Genomic DNA, 18,688 nt, shown 5'->3' with positions numbered 1-18,688 from the left:
TTTGTAATATTAAGTTTTATTTTTCTGTTTTTTATATAAAGAAAGATGCGGTCACTCTTATGGCTAACAATATTTTTCTTTTATAGCCAAGTATTTAATTTTAATTTTAATGGGAAGCAGGAAACAAACTAGCTTGATTTGCATAGCTATGAGTTGCTGCCCTGCGTGACCGCGCATGCAGGCGCGCTCCCGTCACTAGGAGGTAGCTCTGTCAGCTACGGCACGTAAAGAAGCGGCTGTCGATACACAGAAGACCCAGAAGAAACCAAAACTCTGACTGAACTGCAGGTAAGTTTACGTCCTTCCCGTGATTTCCTTACGGGGTGACTCTTACCGGAGACTTTCCGCGGCCGGACGCTGACACAGAGGCCGTTTTCGGGGCGTGGGAGGCGGTGTGAGTCCTTTCCCACTTTCCCACACGATGCCAAAGAGTGAGAGGCGAGGCCGCTGTTTGAGGATCTCTGCGCTCATTTCTCTGCGCTCTTTTAAATCTGCGCCACGAAACTGAACAAATATCAGTATTCATTCCCTTCTACGTAGTTGATTTCTTTCCACACGATGCTGCTTATTGTTAAAGATAAACAAACGACAGCTTTTTTGAAATTGGATCAGACTGATCGGGGTTCACACACTCCCTCCACGCGCTGTTGTTCTGCACTTGGTCTTGTGTTATGATCACCAGTCAGACTGGTTATGGGAATGCAGTCTGACTGAACGTTATTATTCGACTGCCAGTCTTGATACCAGAGGACGGAAGAGGATTAGGGCCACCGAAAAAAGAAAAAAAGAATTCTGACTTTAATCTAAAGTCAGAATTCTTTTTTTCTTTTTTTGACAAAGTCAGAAAGTCAGAAAGTCAGATTTCTGAGATTAATGTCAGAATTCTAAAGTCAGAATTCTGASTTTAAAGTCAGAATTCTGACAGTCAGAAAGTCAGAATTCTGAGATTAAAGTCAGAATTCTGACAAAGCCAGAAAGTCAGAATTTTGACAGTCAGAAAGTCAGATTTCTGAGATTAATGTCAGAATTCTAAAGTCAGAATTCTGAGATTAAAGTCAGAATTCTGACAGTCAGAAAGTCAGAATTCTGAGATTAAAGTCAGAATTCTGACAAAGCCAGAAAGTCAGAATTTTGACAGTCAGAAAGTCAGATTTCTGAGATTAATGTCAGAATTCTAAAGTCAGAATTCTGAGATTAAAGTCAGAATTCTGACAGTCAGAAAGTCAGAATTATTTTTTTTTTTTCTCGGTGGCCCTAATCCTCTTCCGTACCAGAGAAAGAATTTTTTTAAGTATTATTTTTGAAGAGTAAATAATAATGGTCAAACACAACGTTGCACTTGAATGTTTTTAAATAGTGGTGTGTAGCAGGAACCAAATGAGAGTTTCCTAAGTTGTGACGTCAAGCATTTTTTTAAGGATAAATATTTTCTTTGTCTGTTTTATTTATCCTTAACTTTTATTTACAAAGTTTTCATGTGAAAGCAGAATTTATTTATTTTTGTTGCTATTTTAAAGAGTTGGTCTGACTTGCATTGTGGGTAATGTATCCAACCTTATTTCTTGCAAATTTGAGTCCTTTTCTACAGAAGAGGAACATTTAGCATTTCTGTCCCATGTGATTTATAGAGCACATTTTGATGTATCACTTGGAAGTTATCCAAAATGTACAAGAACAACATTGCTTTGTAAAATGTTGTTTATGGTTGAATGTGGACATTTGTTAAATTCTAAATCCTCGGCAGAACACATCAACACATGCAGTCACTTCCAGCAGTTTAGCTTTTCCCAGTAAAAAATACTTATGAAATTGCCTTTACACAGTGCTATCTAGAAACAACCAGTAAGAGCCAGAAGGCGTGTCTAAGCGCTGTCAATCACCGTCTGCGTGACGCGCCTCTTGTCAGCACCTTTATTTGCTTTTAAAGCCCTGCATGGGCTTCCCCAGTCTTTACTCTGAGTTATTACAGCCTTACTCACCAGCATGCTTTATCAGGTCAGCTGATCACTGATCTTAAACTGATTTTTGTCTTAAGCAGTTTCATATTAGTCTTTAAGATGACATCCAAGATGGCAGCCGTTAAGGACAATTTTTTGGAATATCTCAACTATTAATAGAGCTAGACAATTCATTTTTTCGTCAGATAATTGTATAGCCTCGCCACATTAGTCAGACTCTGCAGGCATCTTCAAAAGTGATCGCCATCCTGAACTTTGAAACATACCGCATGAAAAGCGGTATGTCTCTAAAAAGAGCGGGCCTTGAAGGTTACATGTACTGAATTTCTTGCTTGCATCATCATTTCATCTTTATGAAATGTGCAACAATCCACTGCGCTACTTGACTGTTTTAAAGGAGTGTTTTCACAATAAACGGATCTGTAAACTTTACCTGATTAAGAGTCTCCAACATTTCCTTCTCTGGGGTCATTGCTGTTGTCTTGCCATCCTGGCACAGCGTAGCACACCCGCACAAGTTTTTGCTCCTGAGCAACAAATGGATAAAAGTTACAAAATCCTATAAAAGTAGCAAAGACATGCACGTATTTTTTATAACCCGTTAATGACCAGACAGTGGTGTTTAAAGGTCAGCATGTTTTTTTTTTATTCTTATTCTTGTTCAGGTGGATTGTACCATCTGAGTTGTCAGGTTTGTTTTGGTAACTGATGAATATATCCATCAGCGTCACAGTTCCTTGTTTGACCTCTGCAGGTTAGCGTCACCATCCCTGAAAATGAGTTCCATCAAAGACCCCCATCCGGCTGTACTGGGTGAGATCCTCCTTCCCGAGAGCTTAATGGTTTCTGTTCTGATCTGAAAACTGACGGTTCACGTTTTGTTTCTTCCTTCCTGCAGTAGTCTCAAAGGTGATTCTCTGCATCATGCCCATTGCCTACATTGCAGTCGGTGAGCGGTTGTACGTCTTCCTGTCGGCGTCATGTTGCTTCACTGTGCTTTCTAAAAGAACAGCTTTTCCCTCTGTCCACTAGGGACAGTGTACCTCAACGACTGTCCAGTCCAGCAGAAGATCCCCATCTACCTGATTGTGTCGGGGGTCTTCACCATAGTCCTCAACCTCCTGTCTTGCCTCCCCGGCACACGAAACACCAAAGAGAGACCGCGGACGGTGGCGGGCCACGTTGTCACTGCCTGGAACTCGCTGGTGTCCTTGTTCCTCTTCTGCTGGTTCATTACGGGTGAGCAGTTTTTGTTATTTGTAGATGCAGGGTGCCGAACACAAAAGGACAGAAATGATGTTACTGGTCGTCTGGTCAACCCCTTAGTGGGTTAACACCAGAGAAACCGGCTGCTCAGTGATTAATGTAACAGCAAATTTTAATTTGGTTTAAGTCACATTACGGCTACCTGTCGTCATTTTAGGTTTCCACTAGTTTAAAAGGACTAAATTTAAAATATGATGTCACATTTTAATTGTTATTTTTTTATATTTGTCCATAAGTAAAATCTTTCCTTGCTTCCTTAGCACACTGATACCCAGGTTGACTTTTAGTTTTGGAACAATTTAATGTGAATAATTTGTTTGAATAGGTTTGTAATATCCTAAAGGAAAACCTTTTCAGACCCTGAATAATGTAATAATTATTCATATGATGCAATGATCATGCTACTGATCATTGCATCATATGTAACCAGGTGCCATTCATTCACCTTCTTTTGCGAGAAGGAGTCTCATTATCAGAGATTTTAACTTAACAAATGAGTAATAAAATGCCAAAATACAAGACCTTTAGAAATAGGAAGTAATTCCAATGTTTTTTGTTTGTTAGTTTTGTTTTTTTCCTCAAAATTGAAGCAGTCGCTCCGTTTGGATTTTCAGTCTTCAGTTTTGTCATCAGCCCAGCTGGTTCGGTTTTCTTTGTCGCGATGTCGTCACCTTCTCTGCATTCAGTTGTCCAGAAATTCTCTTTACACTTTCTTTCAGGGACAAGACAAACATACGAATGTCTCCAATTACTAAAGGTCTAAATCATTTCTCTATGCATCTTCTGAAATACATGACGCTGACAGGAAATGAGACGGAGACTACAGAAGAAGATCATGGTCTATTGTCCTAGGAAGACTGACTACAATGGTCACATTGTGAGAGTTTAAGCCACTCCTGAGCCTCAAACGACATCAGAAATGTTTTAACTTGGCTGAGAAGCTAAAACGACTGACCGGTTGCTCAGTGTCCTCAGATGAAAGTAAAATTTGCAATTTATTCATAGAGCTTGGAGGAAGGCTTGTGATTATGGGAGTTTCACTAGCCTGCCTCAATAACCATCATGAATAGCGTAAACATTTGAAATGCATCACTCTGTGTCAAGAACCGCCATACATTCACTTTTCCAACAGAATTACTGAAATTAAATGTTTTTATCTCCTGAATTATTGTGGTTGCATTTATCAATGCTGCAAAGCTGCATGGATGACATTTCATAAACTTGACATTGTGGGATAAGCCTCTTGTAATTATGCACATTGACCACTAGATGTCGCTCTATATTGTAAATATTTTTTCTTGATTTACTGGCACCATCCACCTCTGATGTTTTCTTGTAAAAATAAAAGGGGCAGTTTGTGAGACTTTGTGAGGTTTTCTCCACTTCTGTGCTTAACCTTCTGCAGACGGTGTGACTGGAATCACAGGCTCAGTCTGTCAGTCCCGTGAACGCTGCAGCTCAGTGAAATATTGATCACTATTTATGGTGATCAATAGTTCTTCAGGGGTTTTAGCATTTTTCTTTGAGCGTTTCCCGCTCTTTTTCATTCCCTCTCTGTGCAAAGCATACGAATATTCAAATTATTACTTTTTATTTGCTCATTATATGGCACCAGTTAAACTTTCAAATTACAAGCATTAAACATGGTTTTCGTGAAGCTAATTGATCATAAGTCTTTAACAAATCTCTGAGGCTTTCATAAAACTGGACTTGTACTTATTGATTACTTATTTCTTTTTTTTTTCTCCGCTTGACATTCACGGTTGACTTTCTCTTGTTAACCTATTTAGCTTTTCTCAATACTTTTCCGCTCACGCTTCATCCCCATTTTCCACAGGCAACCTTTGGATCTACTCGGTTTATCAGCCCGAATACAACAAGAACGCCACCGATACGTCACGCTACTGTAACAAGACGCTCTACCTGTTTGCCTTCTGGAACACCACGCTGGTCTACATCCTGGTGATTCTGTTCGTGCTCACCGGCTGCTGCGTCCTCTTCTGCTTCTTCCTGTGCGGCCGGGCCGACTCCGACGACGACGCCAACCAGCAGGCCTGAGGGCGACCGCAGAGAAAGCCTGAGCTGGGATGCTTCTCGCGCGACTGGAGCTGGAGCTTCTGTTGTGCCAGCTGTGCAAAACAACTTACTACAATAATATAAGTTTAAAAAGGAGAATAAATATTCAGTTCATTGATGTTTATTTTTTTTATGGCTGTTCAATCTCTATGCTTCTCAACCCTTTGTGCGTTTTAACACTGGCCGTGTGCGCTTTTGTTCGTTTTTGCTGTATTTTGTCTGCCACTGTGAATCAATGAATGAATGTATTCTGTTTGTTTGGACTGGCGGTGCTGAAAAACATGTCTGGTGGGGTGTTTACATCTTATTGAGCTTTTTACAAGGATCAAGAGGAAATCATAAAAGATCTCTTTTAATTTACTGCTTGTGCTTATTTATTTTGCTCCGACGTCCAGGTTGAAACAAGCGTCAAATCTTACTGTTCAGCTGTAATGTCAAATATATTCTGTAGCACATTTAAAATGTAAAGTTAAATAGGTAAATAATGTTGGGGTTTTTTCAGTGTTTGACAGCTTATTTAGCTTTTATGTTTGACATTTACAGGCGTAATTAGTAAGGTAAAGGTACATCGGGACGTAAGATGAACGGAGTTGACACATCTGACATAAGTGATAGCAAGTCAACAACCCTCTTCAGAGTGGAAGTTATTGTAGAGAGAAGACCAGCTGGTTTCAGTGTCACTGAGTGAAGTCAGAAGAAAGAAAATAACATTAAATAGAAACTCTGCTATGGAGATACAGTGCATCCTAAAAGTATTGTTCCAAATTGTTTTAAATGATTTTCAAAACTGCAGAAGTTTCCACTGATCACCTTCGAGATGTTTCTTCAGCTTCAATGGGCTCCGCCTGTGGTAAATTCCGTTATTTAGATTTGATTTGAAAAAGATAGATATCTATATAAAGTCCCAGAGTTGACACTGCAGGTATTCCTTTAATCTCAGTGGAACAATCCTGGGTCAAATAAAGATCAAAACTATTTTAAACAAAAGGGGGGAAAAACACACAAACCTTTGTCATTGTAACCCCTCTTCTCCATCATATAGCAAACGAATGCTTTTTGTTTCGCAAAGAGGATTTACTAAAGATAAAACTATGTAAATGACACAAACTTCCTATAATGAACTCTTCTGCTAACTTATTAAATGTGAGCCACTTTTCTCATCTCATTTGTTAAATAAGACTTCAACAGCTAAAACCTCTGGAATATCCCAACAATTGTGTTTATTTTGTATCAATAACATAGAAATTAATTCATTTCATTAATACATAATTTACATACAAAATACAAGATGAAATAACGGTGAATATTTAAAAACGTGACAGCCGTCCATTAGCAGAAATATGTCAGAACTTTGCAGGATGTTATTATTAAAACTTTTGCCATGCTGGTAGATGCATTTCTCTGCTGTGAGACCGTTACGTTAGCACGATTTGCGGGAAAGGATTTCGAGCGACTTGGCGTGCGCAGGTTGATAAATCAGAGCGAAGTTGGACGGGCTCAGCTGGCCGTTGCCCTGGGCGTCGACTGTCCCCATCAGCACGTAGTTCCGACCTGAACGACAGAAAAAAAAAACAAGAAAAAAAGGAAAAAAATGTGCAACTGTGACATTTCTGGGCTTTTTACATCAAAACACAGGGCTTTAGTTGGCTAAATTATGAACCCTATTTTTCTAAACAGCTCAAGAATTTATTTTTGTTCTCTTTTTTTTTATGATGTCTTTCTGACTTAAATGTACATGGAGAAGAAGAAGATTTTATGAGGAAAGTTTAGATTATTGAACTGGGGTTTGTTGGAGTAGGCGTTAATATTAAATATCTTACTTTGCTGAATAACCTCAGTTTGGAAAACTGAGGTTATTCAAAACACCAGAAAGTTCAACTAGTGACTTGTCAGAAACTCATTGAACTTCCTATGTAACTCTTTTCTGGTCCAAATTTTTAGGTCCTGAACTGAAAACATGTCAGTAAATTTATTCACTATTTTTGTCACTTTATTGACTATCAGCTGGAAAACATTTGAGACTTAAAAGCAAATCTTGGCTTAATGTGGTTTTGGGACACAAGACACTGTAAAAAGACTAAATCAACACCACCTAGCAAAAACATCTAGCAACGCTCGCCACTTTTTAACCAAACAACAGCTCCTCTTATGTCGTATGAAGTACAGATAAAAAAGACCGTCACGGTGAATGTGCAGCTCTACGTTGTACCTTTGACAATCCCAGGGCATTTCTTGCAGGCGGACCTCAGCGTGACTGACTTAATGGGTCCCGATTTGTTGATCTTGAGGCTCCCTGCCTTGTAGGCTTTGATCAGAGACATTTCCAGAGTCGCTGAGCCACTTGGATCAGGACTCAGAGAAGTCACCTTCCCTGTAATCACTGGGCGGGTGAACAAAGTGTTAGAGGAAAAACAGAAATGGCCAAAGACTTTAAAGTAGACAGATGTGGTTGCTAAGCAATAGCCTTTCTGAATTAGGTTGTTTATTTACATTTCTAGGATATAAAATGTTAACAACCTATAATCTATTTTTTACAGAGGAAAAAATTTTTTTTTGTTTTGTTTTTTTGGAGAGGTGCAGAAGGAAGCGAAATCTTCCATATCATCCTTGATTTCTTTCATGTTGGCTTCTAAAAAGTCTAGCTTTTGTGTAATTTTTTTAGAACAGTCTTGATACTTAGAGGTCTTTTTTCTTGCTGATGTTACTAGTTATTAGAGGGAAGAGTGTCTTCATTATTTTCACATTTCTGCGGATGGGTTTTGTTGAACGAGCCTCACAAGTTTAATTTTTAAAGTACAATTAGATAAAAATGTCCAGAGATCTAAAAGAGGCTAAACGTCAATATATCTTTGTGAAGAATCTGATAGTTAAAAGGGGTGTCCTAATGTTTTTGTTTTTTAAGCCAGTAGACAAAAGATGTTTTATGAAGGAGCTTGAGTTACTCCTCACCAAAGTCATGTGGGCAGAAGTTGGAATGGAGAGTCCCTATCCTCGCGCAGGGTTGAGTACACAGTGGGTTGAGAGGTGAAGCTGCAGGAAATGTTCACACAAACACAAACATGAAATACATCGAGTAGCATCCTCACTGACACAGGCACAAAGTGCAGCTCCGTTTCACTCACCTGTCATGTTGACAGCAGGCTTTTTGGTCACAGTCCTGCTCGGCTCTGGTTTAGTTGTTGTTTTGGGCTTTACCTTTGGCTTCGCTGTTGGTTTCAGTCCAGTCTTTGGGGTCGGCTTCACAGGTTTGACTCGAGGTTTCATGGTGGGCTTAGGTTTCACCCAAGGTTTCCGTGAGGGTTTGATCAGGATTCTGGGTTTGAGTGTTGGCTTAATTATTTTGGTTTTGAGTGTGTTTTTATCCCCAGGTTTAGCTGTGGGTTTTCTTAGGGGCAACTTAGGTGTGGGTTTCACTGGTTTTGGTTTGACGGTGGACTTGACTGCAGGCTTGGGAGTAGGTTTGCGGAGCAGGGGTTTCTTTACCAGTGGAGTCCTTGAAAACGGCTTTTTGGGGGGTTTGGGTGTTGGCTTAAAGCGAATGCCAGGTCGTGGTTTAACGGGTGGTTTTGCAGTTGGTTTAGATGTCGGTTTGACAGGTTTAGTAGTCGGCTGGACAGGTCTAGTCGTTGGTTTTGGTGTTGTTTTGAGAGAAGGTTTAATCGGTTTTATCAATGGCTTTTTAGTTGGTTTAGGTTTTGGTTTTACTGATGGTTTAGGAGTTGGTCTTAAAGCTGGTTTGGTGGTCGGTTTAGGTGTTGGTTTGGTGGGTTTCCTTGGCTTTGACGTTGGTTTCTGCGGCCTGGAAGTTGGCTGAGGTTTGTAGATGAAGTCACCACCAGCTGTGGGTGTGCGGGACTCGCGGGGCACACTGGAGTAATGTGCCATGAACCCATCTGAGGTCACACTGAGATCCGACACAAACTGGACAAGGAGCTCGTTGCCATTTGTCACTATGGTTCTACGTAAAGGTTGAGAAAATGTCATTGAAACCTCAAAAATGCATGAGTTAAAATTACTTAATTTTAAGAGCGATTTCTTAGCAAAATTCTCACGCCGGCGCTCTATCTCCGCAGAACTTCCCAATCCTCCTCGAGTCATCGGTCTCTCCTCCATTGAACAATGCCACGTAGTCGTAGCGACAGTACAAATCAGACTCCAAGTCCAGCTTCTCAAACTTCACTTCAATCACCTGGAAGACAGATGGCAACGCAAACTATAAGCTTTACGACAGGGAACGACGCAGGAATGTTTATTCCTTCCTGGTTTTCATGAAACGAGTACAGTACAGCCACAGAGAGGTGGACTTGGAGGAAAGGGGAAATACAGAGGGGCTTTTAGCTCTTTCTGTCGCCCTTGGTTACTCCCCCCACCCCATTTCCTTAAGGTCAATCTCTTGGCTCGCATGAGCACACCTGCAATAACTCAATGAACTCTTTCATTTAACCTCTATTACCAGAGCCACTGTCACACTTTCCTCTTTCCCATCTTTCACAAACACACATTCATATGTTAGTCAGTGTAAATTAGTAACTATGTTTCCTATTGATGGGCCTGTTTACTCATTTCTTCAAACTTTCTCTTGCAGCAGCAACCCACTTCGCACAGCATATCCAGCTGCATGTAAAGTCCAACTAGCGTCTAAGTTGCTCCATGAGATTGAAAAATTGTCACTCAACAATTTCAATGCTTAAAATGAACCTTTTATCTGTGTTAGGTCTCAGACATTTTACAGTGGATCTGTGTCATTGAACTCGGTAGCAGCAGTGTATGTATTTGAAGCAGAGACATCCACAGAAAAGTACATTTTGTCCATTTTCTATGCTAAGCAACTCAAGCTCAGTCAGATTAGAGGTAGAGCATTTTTAAGTCTTACCACTGATTTTCAAATCGATTTAGGACTTTGACTGGGACATTCAGTCGTAGGTTATATTCCACATTGGAACATTATCGAATAAAGTAACCTGACTTTAAGATCACCTGTTAAGAAAATAAATTCAGAATATGCTAGTTTTAAAACTTAACATCTCTTGATTGAAATAGCCTAATTATAGTTTAATAACTTATTCTGGCCCATTGACCTTTATTTTACCTGTAGTTACAGCAGATCGTTTGCTAAGATCTTTTGATCTGCCCTTTGTCTGTGTGGGAAAACAATCAGGAGAAGTTCCAGCTTTTCACACAGATCCGTGAAAAGCCATAACGTTCAAGGGGTATTCATCTTTTTGCAAGGTTTTATATGACACAAATTTCAATTCAAGACTTTAATATCTCTATGGATTTTTGTGAGTTAGCTGGCAGGACCACCTAGCATGATATGGCTGTCTACAATTTCTTTAACATCTGTCATGAAATCACTCTAGCGGATGTCATTTACTTTTATTTTAACAGTGAGCCATTTTCTGCACACTTGTTGCTAACAGTGTGAGCTTAGCTGGGTGTGTTTCCTGTAGAGTTTAAAATGAAGGAAGGCTTCAGAAATACTGCCACATTGACTGTACTACAGTTGAGGGGTAATAGTATCAACAGTCTGCAGGAGAGATTATTGCAATTATGACCAATTTTTGTATCTGAGTCAGCAAACCTAACGGTAGAACATTACACTTAAGTGTGATTTGTAACCCACAACAAATCAATTATTCTACTTTATAACCATAAACACATACTTACAACTGCACCAGATTCCCTGTTCTCATTGTCATCAACAGGTCTTAAAAAGGCATAGTTAAATCATAGATGTTTTTCAGTGACAGAAAGAAAATATACTGGCAGCTTTAAAAATTATTATTATTATTTTTTTATCTTAGGGATTGTCAAGAAAGTGAAAAATGTAACTGAAGAGTCATAAAAACTACTTTAAATACCTTGAAACATTAACTGTTTCAAAAAACACACCTTCAAAGGATTGTTGAATTAAAACACAAAAGTAAACACCTGTATAATTTTGGAGAAGTTTTCCTAATGAAAAAAAAAACTCAACTATTTTTATTCGTCTTGATTCAAGTTTCACCCAATCAGCAGCAAACACAACTACCTTCCAGGACTTCAATGGGGTTCGTGAGGACATTTGATCGTTCAAAGATGATTCAAACTGTCCATTTTTTAAAATTGATTTTTTGCTGGATAACACAAAGAACACCAGGGGGCGCTATCATTTGTAAACAAGGTAAAAAAAAGAAAAAGAAAAAAAAAATCCTTCAAAGTTAAGAGGTAAGTTAGTTACATTACCATAATTAGTCAGTGTATAACGATCAGCTTACATTGCTCGGCTCGACGGTGATGTGCCAGGAGCAGCTGATACCTGCTGGGTAATTCGAGTTGGGCCAGTTGGGCGTCTTCACAGAACCCTGTGGTTTGGTCAGACGGCCTCCACAGAACTGGTCCTCTGTGAAGTCAAAACAGGAAATGCTCTAGCCCGAGCTAAATGCATGCACACATCGTGATTTGATGGGGCGGTGGCTTCCCTCCTTCAAGACGATGAAATTTTAGACAAATTATAATTTTGCACGTCACAAATAAAACAACAACATTTCCAACAGTTAAAAGTTCAGCAGATAAAAAAAAAACCCAAAAAACCTAAGAACCTTCCATATGTGGCTTCCCCGCGTTGAAGGAAGCGAGAAATCCTCTCCCTCCAGTGGCGTCATCAGACACCATCTCCAGCATCATGGTGTTGGAGGTGGAGATGAGAGCGCCCGGCCTGAATGTCCCACAGAAACGGCCCAGCTTCTGCACCAGGCGCGAGTGACCGTTGTAGACGTCCAGGTAGTCGTAGCGACAGGTGGGGTCAGCCTCCATGTCGAAGAGGCGGAAAGACAGCATGACCACATGACTCTCTGGGACCTGGTGCGTTAGGAGGGGGCGAAGAAGAAGCGTTTTATTACATTTATCAGTTATTCAATATTGTATACTTCATTCTGGTTTTAAGTGGTAGGAAAAACACACACATTTGTGCTATGAAATACAAAATACCAGGACGTGCAACATTAATGCCGCAAAGGACTGACAGTCTTTTCTGGTTCCACGAGCCAATAACATATTCAGGGTGTTGGGAGAAATTCTGGTTGCAGTGGGTGTCCACACCCGGGACAGACTGCAGGTCCAAACAAGCTAAATATCACTGGGAGTACTGGAAGCACATGAGAAAGAGGAAACGATGTCCAATCGTTCCCAGAGGTATTCTTCACTTGTTATGATGTATCAGAGGTTTATCAAACCTGTTTGGTTATTAGGCACAATGTGCTACTATCAAGAAGACCTAAGATATTGAAATAAAGCCAGTCAAAGTTTGAATGTGAGGGAACAGCATCACTTCCATCTGCACCGTCACCTGGAGGATCTTTAACCGGCCTTTCACCTGAAACGTCCTCATCTGTATTATCGCATGCAGTGTCTTCACTTTACTTGCAGGGTCCTTGTCTCTCTATCTCCAGAGCATCCTTGTCCTCAGTCATCATCTACATTGTCACAATTTCTTGCTTTATGTCATCCAAAAAGAGTTTACATCCATCGTCTTAAGAGATTACTATCAGAACAGCCGTCTTGGTCACCTCTAAACCCCCTGCAACTCTGCATATCCCCAGAAGAGGTCAAAGGTCTCCTTCCACTGTGTCCTCCTCCACTCCCAGTCTTTGCTTTCAGTGTTGTTATCATCTTCAGCATCTGCTATTGAATCTTTAGCATTCATACACCTCCTGGCGTCCTCAGAGACCTGACATCTCCCCGAGACTTTAGAACTTTGACTTTTCTACAGTCGTTAGACGTATTTCTTCCTTTACGTCTCCAGCGTCCATTATTTTCTTGGATGCGGCGTTAGAGATTTTAGGGGCTTGAATAATCAATATGTAAAAGCTCCTGTGTTTCCTGAGGATGTCAAGGATGACTCACCTCATCCACCGACTATTACTGAACTCTCAACTGTTGCTAGGAAACCCCATCCTCTGCTACTCCTGACGCTCTTAAGCCGGTGGTCTCAATCTGCATTCCTTGAGGATCAGATCCTCCAACTTTTAGATGTGTCCCTTGTTCTACACCCTTGAATTTAATTTAAAAAATCAGTAACTGAATTCAAGTGTGTAGATCAGGTGGAAAACATTAAAGTCTTCAAGGACAGAAAACTGTCACCTTTACTCTGCTTACATTAAATACCTTTTCAAAGAATTTTGAATATATCCCTGATGTGAAATAGAGCATCAAGCATCATAGGAAATTTGAAATTCACTCACAGTGATGTACCAGGTGCATTTACTATTGGGTTTGTAGAAACTGGGGAACCCTTCACTGGCCACTATGCCAGAGTCAGTGACCAGGTGACCTCCGCAGGGGAACATAGTCCTGAAAAAAAACAAAAAAACAGACATTTTGCAGTGGACATTTTGCACTCTATGAAATGCATCTTCCCTGATCAGCCATACCGAAAAGTTTGGAGGTAAAACTTTGCATGTACACGTCACTAAATACGCCTGGTGCATGTAACAGTGGCAGCCTGTGTTCTTCGAGGCCGGAGGGAGGTAGAAGTGGTGTGTTTTCACTTGATGCGTGGTCAAACCAGGCCAGCAGCCTTACCGTACGCATAGTGTGTGTGTGTGTGTGTGTGTGTGTGTGTGTGTGTGTGTGTGTGTGTGTGTGTGTGTGTGCTGTGTGAAGACTGCGCCACAAGAAAGTTGACAGGAGACACACTTTTCTGCAGCAAATAGGCACTTTCAACCTGCGACGCAACAGACTGCTCACACATGGAGCCTGGTGGCACACACCCACCACTCCACACTCAGATAAACACACATCAAAAGCTCCACCAGCTTCAGCTTTTAATTTCGCTGCACCCACTGTGCGCAGATGGAGTCATCCACTTCTCCAGCAGTTCGTCATCTTGTGAAATCCATTGCTATATAGATTTGTTGAGATTGCGAAATTTCTGCTATTTTCACTCTTGTTTTATAACGTGTTGTGAGTCCACTGTGGTGCCGTTCGGCCACAGTTGGCTGGACTATCCCAGTGGTTAAAGTCCCTCCCTTCAGACCCTGTGGAGCTTAGCAGCCCACAGGTATTTGTTTGTTACTCATGTTCAATTTACACCCTGTGTGTTTGTGGAAGTCCAGGCTTCGCTGGAGATCTAAAAAAAAAACAAAAAACAAAACAAAACTAAGCTCCAGAGATGAAGAACTCTGCTAAAGCGTTGCAGCCACTAGATCCAAAGGCATCTGCGAATATGCCCAGTTTAATTACTACATCATTCTCAACATGTGGCATTTTCTTTAATGCAAGTTTACAGGATGTCAGCTACATGCTCCCAACACTAAACCCTTCCATTTCCACTGCACTCCCACTGATCCCAATAAAGGAATCGGGCCAGACTCCCAGTCCTGATCTTGAAAAGGACTTGCCACTTGTGCACACTTGTAAACATTATGAGGGAGAAAAAAAAAAAGCTACAAAAAGGAGATATGAACTCTTACCTTGAGTCTGTGTTGTTCGCCTGACTCTGCCCTTCGGTCCATCCTAAAGCCAAAGAAAGGACAAGAAGACACACAGTCGATGCCCTGTCCTCCATCCTGCTGTCCTCAAAGAGCAGGAGAGACGGCAGAGGAGGAGGACGGAGGAAGGAGGGAGAAGTCAGGCATAGGCGTGGAGAGAGTCTGAGGTTAGGAAAGGGAGGGAAGAGGTGGCAATGATGAAAGGAAAGCTGAGTGAAGGTTGTTTGACGAAGGAGAGAGGGTAAATATAAAATGGACAGAATCCCTGCTACTGCAAGCATCCCACATATTTTATCCAGATTACAGCATGTCTATGCAGCTCGCCTGCTGTTCGTCATATCTCTAGTTGTAGTAATGTAAAACAATGAGGACGTGCCGTTGATTCTGGGAAGGCAGTGACGACAGTAGGAAGAGTTCGTCCCATAATCAACGATGTTGCAGGCTCTCGTCCCCAGTCGCACTCTCCATATAGGTGACCCCGGGCGCGTGGCAGCCTCGACTCCAGTAGCTTGTCACCATCAGTGTGTGAATGACTGAATGTAGTGTGAAGTGGACACGACGAGTAAGCCATTTACCATAATGTGTTTTGCAAGTCAAGTGGCTCAAATGAACTTCTTCTGTCGGGTGCCTGAGTTGGCCCTTGGCGATAGGGTTGGGAACTAGGTTACCTGGGGGCATGTCAGAGTAGAGTTCCTGCTCCTTTGCATGAAAATGAGTGTACTGAGAAGATACAGGCATATTTTCACAAAGCTTCCTGGAATCTCCCCTTTGGACGTTTTGTGATCTGCGCCGGAAGAAAACTGTGGGGGGCAGTTTCCCCAGAACCCCGTGATCCAAGATCGTCTTAGGATCCCCAAAAATATTCTCCCTCCAGGACATGAGACCTCTGTGACCCTGTCTCAATCAGATGATGCAGTAACCTAATTTACTTTAGTCGCATTGTAAGTAAAGGTAAAGATGTGAAACAATCTTGTTTAAACCTCCTGATCGATTTTATTATTTGAAGGAGAGGGACAAATGTGACCCTTGATGTCTTCCTTCAAAATGGCCTCGCACATCTTCAGGTATTTCTTTGCCTGAGCTATCAAGACTTCACGTCCGGGGGTTCTGTCAGAGGACAATTGTCCAGAATTGCTAGACCAGAATGATTTGTCCAGAGAACAAATGAAGTGAGAACTGCTATAAGTCCAATATGCCAACATTGAAGGACCCTCATCCAATCCATGCATGGGCTTCCCCACATCTCTACCCAAGATCAAAACATCCTCCAACAGAAACCTATTTAACAAACCAAATAGTTTTGCGTATTTCTCTGCATGTTGGACGACTGTTACAAGACAAAAGTGAAAGCAAAGAGTACAAGGTCAGAAGATTGAAACGTTGAAATTTTTGGCGAGGAAACAGCCCTAAACGTAAACCCACTGGGAACCTAAATTTGACATTATAAGCTCGGATCTAACATGCAAAAACAAACAGCAGGAGTTATCAAGAAAAATGGATAGCACAGTAAGTTTTGACTTACAGTGCAAAATTGTTTTCTCGTCAAGAGTTTGAACTTGAAATGCTGCAAACCCTAACATTTGTGTCACTGCCAAACGTATGGCCATGATTGTATGTATAAAAACCACTTCACTGCACAGCCAGCTATACGCAGGACTATTGTTAGTGCCTGCATTTAGAAAACATGCTCAGGGTGCCTACTTTCAAATACACCAGCAAACCAAAAAACACTAAACCCTACATAGAGTTAAGTTTAAGAGTATATTTTTGGTTTGCCTTAACAAGAAGAATATTTGACCATTCGTTCTGCAGAGCAATCGTGAAGTCGGGCACTGATGTTGAACAAGAAGGCTTGACTCACAATTTCTTCTCTAAAGTACCTTTAATGTTCTCTCTCATGAATGAGGCCAGAACTCTTCAGACTAATCAATTCCACTGTAATCTTTGCAGACCTTTCCAGTAACGCTGGAACCAAAATAGCCAATGACCAGGCTCAACCCACAGATTCAAGAGTCTAATTGTTTAAAATGTGTGTGTATGCTGAAAAACTAAGATTTACTTTCACTGGAATTTCTTCTTCATAAAATTTTACATTCGACACCATGTTTGTATGGTGTTTGAAGTATTAAAATAGGCAGTTATGAGCATATTTAAGGGGAGCCTAAAATATTTGTAGATTTTAGCTACTCAGGCAATGGTGGTCCATAACCCAAGCGAATGGGTTAGGGGTCTACTGTACTTTTGTCACGTTTTCAACAAGAATAATTAAATTCCTTCCCCTTAATTTAATTGTGTGGTTCAACTTTCATTCTGGCAACAAAGCCAGAATGAAAAACATCTGGCTTCGTTGCCAAATATGTCTGACCTAACTGGATTTTGGGGTCCTTCGGTGTTTCTGCTGTCAGGTAGCCCAACACTCATAAATACAAAATGTTTATTTTAGAGCACCGGTATTTACTAAATCAGCATCAATGGAAGTGATTTGATAACTATTTTTTATAACATAGCCTATTTAAACTTCTGCATCCATATGGTAGCAACTACAGTTGCTATAAAATCCCTGCCTTTTATCTCCTATACTGAAACCGATACTTAGAAAATGTTAGACTAATCAGAACCCTGGACTAAGCTAGTCTGCAAGACCATACATTAATTGTCAAAGTAGTAGTTTTAACCTACTTTAATGGGCTGGATTTCAGAGTGTAGAGCTAATTAACTTTTATGGCTAACTTTGATGTTAGCCGTGACTAAACGTTAGCTTACAAATGCTATACCACACTGTTCAGTAATAAGTGAGTACAATTGAAGTTAAAATACCACCAGAAAAGCCCACTCTAACTCAAATATGGCAGATAAACATGTAAAAGTTTTAATTGATGTATTAATTAACTGTTTATTTGAACATCTGTCAGTCCAAATCTCATGAAATACTCTGCACACACAACCTCTCATGTTCTAGTGGATATCTGTTAATATCTTAAAGCTGCAGAATGTATTGTTTATAATAAAAAAATAAGTGGTTTTTACATGTTAAAACTATCACTGTATTGTGACAGTATAATATGAGTAAGATCTACTAGTAGCATTACATCAATATATTACTCAAGTGTAATGAAGATGTTAAAGGTATATTTTTGTTTTCCAAAACGTTACTACTCACCTTGGTTTAGAGCTGGATGTGGGCATAAAAGCACAGCTGAAATTTGACTAAGAAACAAAGGGGGATCGGTGCACAGTGATCACTAGACTTTGTTCTCATTGTGATGGTAAAAAAAAAAGTTGACATTTGACTTTTGCTTGGTACCTGTGACAAAGTTGCCAAAACAGCTTTAGGCTGCCTGGACATGAAAGCACCGTTTAAGTCAGAGCTATTCTCAAATGTTAATTGTATTTAAGCTTTGGGAATAGTTGTGTACTTACTACTGAACATTTTACATATTGTTTTACAAGACCTACGTTTAGCTTTTAAGGCTCGTTAGCTTAATTTCTTACTCTTTTCACGCTAGGAAAGTTAGCATGTTGACTTTAGCTTTTTTTAAAATTCTGCTCCTTTGTGAAAGCTGCAAAGGCATGAAAATAGTTTTCATTTTCATCTGGCCAAGAGGGGAAAAAAAACTAACGGTTCAGCATGTAGCATGTCAGATGCCGTATGATAGGCTTTTCACTCTAGAAAGGTTGGCATTTTGACCGTGGCTTTGTTTTGTATGACAGCAGCAAGCACAAGTTTAGACTAAAGCTGACGAGCCAAGAAAAGCATAGCATATGTGAAGGTTGATCACGGGGATTAAATTCCTTTGCGCATTGTTAGAAACCAGTGGATGAAATTGTTAAAGTGCAGGAGAGAATGCTAAATAGCCAACCCCAAATAAGAAAGAATTAAGTTTGTAAATGTAGGCCTACTGGGCCACGGATCAAAAA

The 18,688-nt window shown here is 40.5% G+C and overlaps 1 protein-coding gene across 1 annotated transcript; it reads right to left on the bottom strand.

Annotated features, from left to right (window-relative positions):
- Positions 1 to 6,495: 6,495 nt before the first annotated feature.
- On the bottom strand, positions 6,496 to 14,884 carry pcolceb (procollagen C-endopeptidase enhancer b). The gene is made up of 9 exons (XM_008435458.2): positions 14,753 to 14,884; positions 13,523 to 13,631; positions 11,882 to 12,140; positions 11,558 to 11,682; positions 9,353 to 9,489; positions 8,423 to 9,258; positions 8,250 to 8,330; positions 7,510 to 7,680; positions 6,496 to 6,851 (listed from the first exon to the last, which is right to left on the bottom strand). The coding sequence occupies exons 1-9, from the start codon at positions 14,845 to 14,847 to the stop codon at positions 6,721 to 6,723; spliced, it is 1,944 nt and encodes a 647-aa protein (XP_008433680.2). The 5' UTR covers positions 14,848 to 14,884; the 3' UTR covers positions 6,496 to 6,720.
- Between the last annotated feature and the right edge of the window lie 3,804 nt (positions 14,885 to 18,688).

The sequence above is a fragment of the Poecilia reticulata genome, linkage group LG18, assembly GCF_000633615.1.
Source record: "Poecilia reticulata strain Guanapo linkage group LG18, Guppy_female_1.0+MT, whole genome shotgun sequence".
NCBI lineage: Eukaryota > Metazoa > Chordata > Actinopteri > Cyprinodontiformes > Poeciliidae > Poecilia > Poecilia reticulata.
The sequence above is the reverse complement of the archived record's forward strand: the minus strand, read 5'-3'. Positions and strand labels throughout refer to the sequence as shown.